The sequence below is a fragment of the Lampris incognitus genome, chromosome 12, assembly GCF_029633865.1.
Source record: "Lampris incognitus isolate fLamInc1 chromosome 12, fLamInc1.hap2, whole genome shotgun sequence".
In the NCBI taxonomy this organism is placed as follows: domain Eukaryota; kingdom Metazoa; phylum Chordata; class Actinopteri; order Lampriformes; family Lampridae; genus Lampris; species Lampris incognitus.
In genome coordinates, this window is record NC_079222.1 from 6,327,599 (window position 1) to 6,336,544 (window position 8,946).

General features: G+C 49.0%; 1 protein-coding gene across 1 annotated transcript in view; it reads left to right on the forward strand.

Moving 5' to 3' along the window:
- The window catches only part of LOC130122143 (interleukin-11 receptor subunit alpha-like), a 176,787-nt gene extending 169,292 nt beyond the window's left edge, over nt 1-7,495 (forward strand). Inside the window, exon 11 of the mRNA XM_056291183.1 lies at nt 7,491-7,495. Within this exon, the coding sequence (XP_056147158.1) occupies nt 7,491-7,495 (5 nt within the window). The remainder of the gene's footprint in view (nt 1-7,490) is intronic.
- The last annotated feature ends 1,451 nt before the right edge of the window (nt 7,496-8,946 follow it).

Here is an 8,946-nt window from a genome sequence, read left to right on the forward strand (position 1 = left end):
CCGCTCCATCCTACCCTCACTCATGGCCTCAGACTTGGAGGCGCTGACTCTCATCCCGTGTCATGGACTCTGCTGGAGCGTCCTGCTCCTTTTAACCCACTCCCTCCTGCTCACACCCCTCTGCTCCTTCTCCAATCAGCTCCTGGCAGCTGTTCCCACCAGTAACACTGTCTCCACCCACTGGCACGCCCCCTGCATTATCTGTCAGCCTATCAGTCTGCCACACGTGTCGCTTGTCTGTTCATTACACATATTCTGGTCCGTCGGGCGTTGTAGTTTGTGCTCCCCGCTTGCTTTGTATTTCCTTTTTATCAGTAAAGTCACTCTTTTGCCCAACTCCTGCCTCTGCTCAGTGGTTCTGCGTGTGGGTCGTCACCGATCTGTGACATCCCGGCCATTTCACACTCAGCTCCAAACCGCCCCAGTACGCGCTGGAAGTTCGTTCTGGTGAAGCCAACAAAACCACATCATCAGATGCAATTCTGAGGTTCCGAAAACGGACACACTCCTCACCTTGGCTGCGCCTTCAGATCCTGTCCATTAATATCACGAACAGAATTGGAGACAAGGGACAACCTTGGCGGAGTCCAACACCCACCCAAAATGTGTTAGACTATGGACACAGCTCTCACTTTGGCTATACAAGGACCGAATGGTTTATAGCAACTGCCCCGGTACCCCATACTCCCTCAGTACCCCCCACAGGGTGCCCCGGGGTACACGGTCGTAAGCCTTCTCCAAGTCCACAAAACACATGTAGACCGGCCGGTCCAACTCCCATGCCCCCCCCCCTCAGCACTTCCGCCACGGTAAAGAGTTGGTCCGTTTTTCCACGGCCAGGGCGGAATCCTAATCGTTCCTCCTGGAATCCGAGGTTCGAGAACCTGCCTATCTTTCTGTTCGTGAGTGATACCCGAGCCGTTTGATTTTACGTGAAACGTAACAAGTTGGAACACAAAAACAGAAATCGGGGCACGCGGACTGATAAAGCCCCCTGGGGGGGAAACAATCACAACTGATCTGAAAGCCAAATCAGCCCGAAAACACTGCTGCAACAACAAACGCCGACCCAGATGAGGACTGGGCGTAAAAAAAAACAACAACACAAAAACAAACGTTTCACGTTGAAATTAAACCAAATATATAATAAACATGACTTTGAAGTGTCTCTACATATGACGAACGCTGTGAGAGCCAAAATGTTTTTTTTTCTGCACTTTTCCAGTACCTTCTACAGATCACTGTGTGTCAGGCATTAAAAAAAAAAGAAAGAACTCCAAGGAGTCGATGAAGCAACACGATAAGGCAGAAAAACAAACAAGCCACACATGTGTCAGGCCGAACCAAACGCACACAGATCCGATGTGTGCCGTGGGATCTACAGTGGCACCATTCAGCCGGGGCAGACGGCCGGGCAAACACTCCCCATGTATGTGTCAGGCGGGAGCAAACGCACACAGAGCCGATCTGCAGCAAACACACTCCCGTCTACAGTGCGTCTATTCAGCCGGATCAGACGCCACAGCAAACAGAGCCCAACATGGGTCAGCTTGACGGACAGGCCACGGCGAACGCTCCGGGAGCTGAGATCTGGACACTTTCCGGAGTGGAGTGAAACCGCGGAGGCCGTCCTCCACCAGAACAAAACGACCCCATAGGTCGTTTGTACAAGCAGCACGTTACTGTCCCTGTGACAATAAGCATCTCCTTCCGTAAGCTGTCGTGAGAAGGAATATTAATAAATAATTATTTTCTTGACCGGTGCGGGATTCGATACGGGTTGTACTGCACCACAAGGCGACGTCGCTAACCGCTCGGCTAAAGGGTCAGCCTTGTTAGCTAGGGACTAAATATTCTCTTGTTCTCAAATCGTTTTAAAAACGCACAATGCACAGAGGTGAAAGGTTATCCGTTATCTGTTAGCTAGGGGCTAACGGGTCTTATTAGTAGTTTACAAAAGCAAAGTTTAACGTCCCATAGCGGTTATAATATACACGCTAGCTGACTTGCTAACGTTTAGCTAACGTCAAGTTAGCTCTTGTAACAGGGGTGGGCGCTCTTATCCAGTAAGGGCCGGTGTGGGTGAAGGTTTGGGTTCCAACCAAGCGGTTACACACCTGACCCCACTAATCAACCAGTAGAGTCTTTGCTGAGGAACTTGATTAGGAGACGCAGGTGTGTAACTACTTGGTTGGAACAAAAATCTTCACCCACATCGGCCCTTTCTGGAAAAGGTTGCCCACCCCTGTCTCATAACGCCATTCATAGGTAAACATACTGCCAAGAGCAATCTTAGTGTAATTGGATATTTTCTTGCCCGGTGCGGGATTCGATACGGAATGTACTGCATCACAAGGCGACGTCACTAACCGCTCGGCTAAAGGGTCAGACCCGTTAGCTAGGGGCTAAATATTCTGTTGTTCTCAAATCGTTTTAAAAACCCACAATGCACAGAGGTGAAAGGTTATCCGTGGCATATCTCCTGCCGCCGGTAGGGGCGCTAATTTAGGAAACGCTCATGTGGGTCGTATTAGAGGACAAACGACCCATGTGATCGTATGGGTTGGAGGACTTGCTGGAACTGCGATTATTACCCTTTTACTGTCATTGATTCGTTAGTTTGATTTCTCAGTTTGTCCACTCGTTCCTTTTTCTTTATTCTGGCGAGTTACAAAACCACATTTGGAATGTTTCTTGGGGTGGGGGGGGGGGCTGAGTGACATATAAAACCGGACCCCTTGGCCAAACAGTTTGGGCCTGTCTGTGAAGACCTGCCTCACAGTGGCTGCACTCTCCAACCAGTGAGTTTCAGATAACAACGCAGATGGACTTCAGATATGCAGAGTACCACCAGGACTCGATTTCAAAGTTTGTTGATTTTGAGCCGCCGTGTGTGTGCGTGTGTACGTGCGTGCGTGTGTGCGTGTGCGTGTGTGTGATCCAGGAGATAGATAAAACCCGTCTGTCAGATCAAAGTCAGCATTTCTCAGAGGAAGGGTGATTTTAGCAGCTAAGATTCCTCATGAGTCCCCCAGCCAGACAGATCACTTCATACAACCTCACTATTATAAAATGCCCACGTTTTAACTTTTGCTGGGGCATCTGAGTAGTGGCGGGCAATTCCGGGGCCTACCAACGCGGTAATCGCCGGTTCGAATCCCCGTGTTATCTCCAGCTTGGTCGGGCTTCCCTACAGACACAATTGGCCGTGTCTGCGGGTGGGAAGCCAGATGTGGGTATGTGGCCTGTTCGCTGCACTAGCGCCTCCTCTGGTCGGTCGGGGCACCTGTTCGAGGGGGAGGAGGAACTGGGGGGAAAAGCGTGATCCTCCCACGTGCTACGTCCCCCTGGCGAAACTCCTCACCGTCAGGTGAAAAGAAGCGGCTGGCGACTCCACATGTATCGGAGGAGGCATGCGGTAGTCTGCAGCCCTCCCCGGATCGGCAGAGGGGGTGGAGCAGAGAGCGGGAAGGCTCGGAAGAGTGGGGTAATTGGCTGGATACAATTGGGGAGAAAGGGGGGGGATCCCCTCCCCCCCGAAAAAAGATAATTTTGCCCGAATTTTACACTTTATCTTGACAGTGAGGGTAGAGAGACTGGAAAGACTCAGCCTTATGTGGTACCACTCCACCAGGTGAGCCACCGGTGCGCCCCCCCCCCCCCACCGCCATAACCACTTCATGTCCCAGGAAGTTGAATCAGTTCATCTGGACACAACGTTTAGTGGCAGAACTGTTTCATCAGTCTCAGCTGGCTGCAGGTATCCCCACCCTTATAAACAGCACAGTTGCTTAGCGACCAAAACCAACGGTCGCTTTCATGTGCAGGATGCTGCGACCAGCGGTCACGTGTACTGTTCACTGAGGACTGGGGAGTAGTTGCAATCACAACTTTGTAAGATGGCGGCAGATGTGCTCTTATTTGTCTCATGATGGTCTGTCTGCTTTAATGAAACTGTGCATCTGCCTTTGTCCACCAGGAGGGGGATGACGTCATTGCCCCTTACTGAGACTCACGAGAGCGTTCCTCTCTTCTCTGCCGATGACGGACGGCGGCGGCTTCGCATTGCTGAGGCGGGCTGAAACTTCCGTTCGTCTGGGTCTGTGAGGTTGCTGTTTTGGATCGCCGGTTCTGCGGCTGTGATCAGCTTCCCTGGCCTAACGGGACTTGCGTCGGCACGTGTCCCGCCCCCTTAGCAAGGATGTCTCTCTCCCCCTGGGAGAGCACGCGCCAAGCATGCGTGGTTACTGGGCACGCGTCAAGAAACTTGAGCTGAGCATCTCTTCCCAATCTATATGTCCTGTTACCACATGTTGAGCCTGTAGAATAAATCAAAATAATTTTTTTTTTAAATCGCTTCACGACCCCTTGCCAAGCCTTCTCTCCGAGAGACGTTTCTTGGCACGTCCCGACCCAAGTAGCATTGAAAGACCTGTAAGAGCACGGGCAGTAGCATCGAGCTCAGAACTCTGGATCAAGTCGTGTGAGGCAGATGTTGCCTTATTTGGTCATTTCTGTACTGCCGCGGTTCCGCCGATAAAAAATGAAACCAGAGATGAAAGATTTCCTCTAATTGTAATCAATTGAGCTATTTGGTCATTACATTCTGAGGTTGTTGTTTTTTTTCTTCCTTTGTTTCTTTCAAGAAAACTCCCATTGCGCGTTTCAGCCGATGCTAATCAAATGAGCTGAGGACCCGAGAGGCGCTCGTTCTTATGCTGCACTTCCCCTCCTAAGAAGTGTACATCATGTTACCTTGCAGGGGGTATGCGATACAGGTTTCCATTTAATGTTGTCAACTGGCTCTCACAAACCCCTCCCTTTCTTACCATGGGCCGAGAAGCCATCATTTTTAATATAATAATAACAGTAATAACAATAACAAGCACCCTCGATTGGTTTATTTATTGATTTATTTATTTATTTATTTGTTATTCCCCCCCTTTTTTGCCCTTTTCTCCCCAATTGTATCCGGCCAGTTACCCCACTCTTCCGAGCCGTCCCGGTCGCTGCTCCACCCCCTTCTGCCGATCCGGGGCGGGCTGCGGACTACCACACGCCTCCTCCCATACAGGTGGAGTCGCCAGCCGCTTCTTTTCACCTGACAGTGAGGAGTTTCACCAGGGGGGGCGTAGCGCGTGGGAGGATCACGCTACTCCCCCTAGTTCCACCTCCCCCCTGAAAAGGTGCCCCGACCGACCAGAGGAGGCGCTAGTGCGACCAGGACACATACCCACATCCGGCCAATTGTGTCTGTAGGGGGCGCCCGACAAAGCTGGATGCAACACGGGGATTCGAACCACCGATTCCCGCGTTGGTAGGCAACGGATAGATTATGCTAGGGAGAATGGGACGTCATCCTGTGAGCTGCATTGAGCACCGTTGTGACTTCAATACATGGACGGAGAACCAGTGAGCTTCCAGCAAGGAAAGTACTGTTTTGCCGGACAGTGCAGCTGTAGTACCAACAGAAACCTTTGTTTTAACACATCCACATTCCTGCCGCACCACTGATGCATCCATCATATCAGGGTGAATCTTGGAGACGGAATGGACGAGTCACGTAATGTGGAAAGATTTCAAATTGGACACCAACCGACTGCCTCGAGAGAGAATGCTGTAAGATTAGCACGCTAACAAATGTCCTTTTGCTGGCATACTTAGGAAAATCGCTCATCCACAAATATCAACGATGAAGGATTTAGTACTTATGCCTCTCATGTAGCTGTTATGGTTGGGTACCTTCCCAGCAAAAATAAAGGTTCACACGCTTCATCATGGCAGCCAAATGCAGAAAAAGAAGAAGAAGAAGAAGAAGAAGGCAGTTTGAAAAATAGATGTTGTGTCCAACAGAGCAGATGTGACAGGACAAGCTGGCAGAAGACCTTTACCAACACATAGTACAGCCTCAGTGAGTAAAACTCCCGACTCAACCGGGTTGTTTTTTTTTTGGCGGTGGGGGGGGGGGGGTTGGCGGTGGGGAAGGTGCTGACCCAACTTCACTGCTGACTGTTTTGGGATTTGTAGTGGTCAACCACCACTGCAATCACATACTAGGTCTGCGCCCCTGACCGAGGCATGGCAAGAGGAGCTGGAGCTGGTCCTCGGGCCCACTGCTCCTAGGATGGGTTACATGCAGAGCATAATTTCCCCATGGGGAAGGGGGCGTGGCGTGGTTGTCTGCCAACACGAACCCCCGCGTGGCCTAGCGTGATCCTCCCACGCGCTACGCCCCCCCCCTGGCGAAACTCCTCACTGTCAGGTGAAAAGAAGCGGCTGGCGACTCCACGTGTATGGGAGGAGGCACGTGGTAGTCTGCAGCCCTCCCCGGATCAGCAGAGGGGGTGGAGCGGCGAGCGGGACGGCTCGGAAGAGTGGAGTAACTAGCCGGATACAATTGACTCCTCCTCCTTTATCTTGTTTCTACCTGCAGAATGCGCGCTCCCCCTCGCGCCTCTCGGCACTCGGAGAGCCGTGTTCTCTCCTCTGCTCTCGGCTGGACTGGTACACTCTCTAACCACGTGCGGGAAGAGCGGCACAATATTCCCTTCTTAGTGTCTCCCCGCCTGCCGCCCAGTGACTGCTGGGATAGGCTCCAGCATCCCCGCGACCCTGAGAGCAGGATAAGCGGTTTGGATGATGGACGGAAGGATGGAAGGATGGATGGACAGCGTTTCAGTAGTATCCACGAGCAGCGATATATTCCACTCTTTGGCGCACGACAAATGAGGAAGTGAGCCGGAACTGCGCGCGCCGATTCAAAGCTCCCACCTCCGTGTTCACCATTGACCTCATTGCGTGGCTGACCAATCGTCTAACTTCAGTGACGTGTTCGGTCACCTGATCCAGCGGCCCAATCGCGTAACTTGTTCGTTCGCTCAGTACAAACGTGGTCGCTCACAGACGTCTGTGTGAGTCCGTGACTAGAAATGCACGCTGCGTATCACAGAAAGACTCGGAAATATCCAGATATTATATCATATTATATATATGTAAACTACTAATAAGACACGTTAGCCCCCTAGCTAACGGGTCTGACCCTTTAGCCGAGCGGTTAGTGACGTCGCCTCGTGGTGCAGTACATCCCGTATCGAATCCCGCACCGGGCAAGAAAATAACCGGTTACATATATGATATTATATTATTTTTTCCGCCATGTCACTCAGCCCCAGTTATAACTGGGCATCCCTGCGTGTTACCATAGCCGAGTGTAATGCAGTGTTGGTGAAAAGAGGCAACACGTAATGCTTAGTCAGCCATTCTTGAATATTTGAAATATGGACCCTCTTAGTACCAGATACGAGCTGATTAAGCGATCTGTTGCACAATGGCATTTTATCTACAACATATTTTGATGATGCTTAGCATTCCCTGAATCCTATCTGCACGCCAAGACAAATACCTAAATACTTTATATTGAACGCAGCAGCTTTTCTGTTGAAAACGTTTCCCGGTTTTCCTTTGTTGACTTCGCGTCTCTGTGTCTTTAGCTTGAGCATTCGAGCGAGACACAATCTCTGTATGACTTGAGACTCGGTAAAACCTAAACTTGAACTACTGAATGAAAATGCAAATTGAGACAAGATAATTTGGCTCTCACGTACTCCAGCTCAATATGTAACGTGCTGTGTCATCCGCAGCGCCAGGAGACAGTGCTGTTGATTGCCCCTAGATTCTGGATCACGGTGGTGTGTCACCTGTCTGCCAAATCTGATATGATCACCATGCTATGATACCACCCATTTATCCTCTCTCTGAGATACGAGTTACAGCAAACACTCCATGAAGACAACAAAGCAGTGGGAGGGAAGGGGGAGAGGGGGGAGAAAAGAAGTATAGGGAAAGAGGCATGAGGGCAACAAAAAAAAAACAGAAGAAGAGAAATTAGTAATAAAAAGCAAAATAGAGGGGTGTCTGGGTAGTGCAGCGGTCTATTCCGTTGCCTGCCAACACGGGGATCGCCGGTTCGAATCCCCGTGTTACCTCCGGCATAGTCGGGCGTCCCTACAGACACAATTGGCCGTGTCTGCGGGTGGGAAGCCGGATGTGGGTATGTGTCCTGGTCGTTGCACTAGCGCCTCCTCTGGTCGGTCAGACCGCCTGACATGAAAATACGTGCATATTTATTTACATTTATTTAAATGTAAATAAAATCTTATAAAATAAATAAATAAATTGAAAATATGAATAAATTGAAAATTAAAAATAAATAGAATATAGACAAAAATATAAATAACATTTATTTTATATTTATTTAAATATTTTTATATTTATTTAAATATATATAAAATTTCATATTTACTTATACTTATTTAAATATAAATAAAATCTTATAAAATAACCAAATAACAACATTTAATTTAAATATAAATAAAATAAAATATAAACAAAAATATAAATAAAATATATGTACATTTATTTACATATAAATAAAATCGGCCCACTGATTGGCCTGAGAGAAAATTGAACGGCTGTTTATAAGCAGGAAATGCTGAAGTGAGAGTTGAGAAACTTGTCTTATAGTTGATAATCTAGCCGTGTAGAAAAGCACGTGTTGTCAGCCAGTCTCTTAGCTACACGAATATTGTTCAGGTGAAGCACACATGCACAGTCGGTCTTGCTGATTTTATTTATTTATTTATTTTTAAATAAAACACTCGATTGAGGCTCTGGGAGGGAAAACTAAATCCCAAAAAGTAAAGCGAGTCGAGTCGAATAGAGTCGAGTCGAGTTGAGCCAGTACCATGCAGTGGGGCATAAGACTACCATCCCACAACACACACACACACACACACACACGCACGCACACGCACACGCACACGCACGCACACACACGCATACAGGCGTGCACCAGATCCACCTGGGGACTGTTCAGCGCATCATAACTGACTACTTCATCATTGCAACTGACAGGACTTTCAATTATGGATGTCCCGGCCAGTGAAA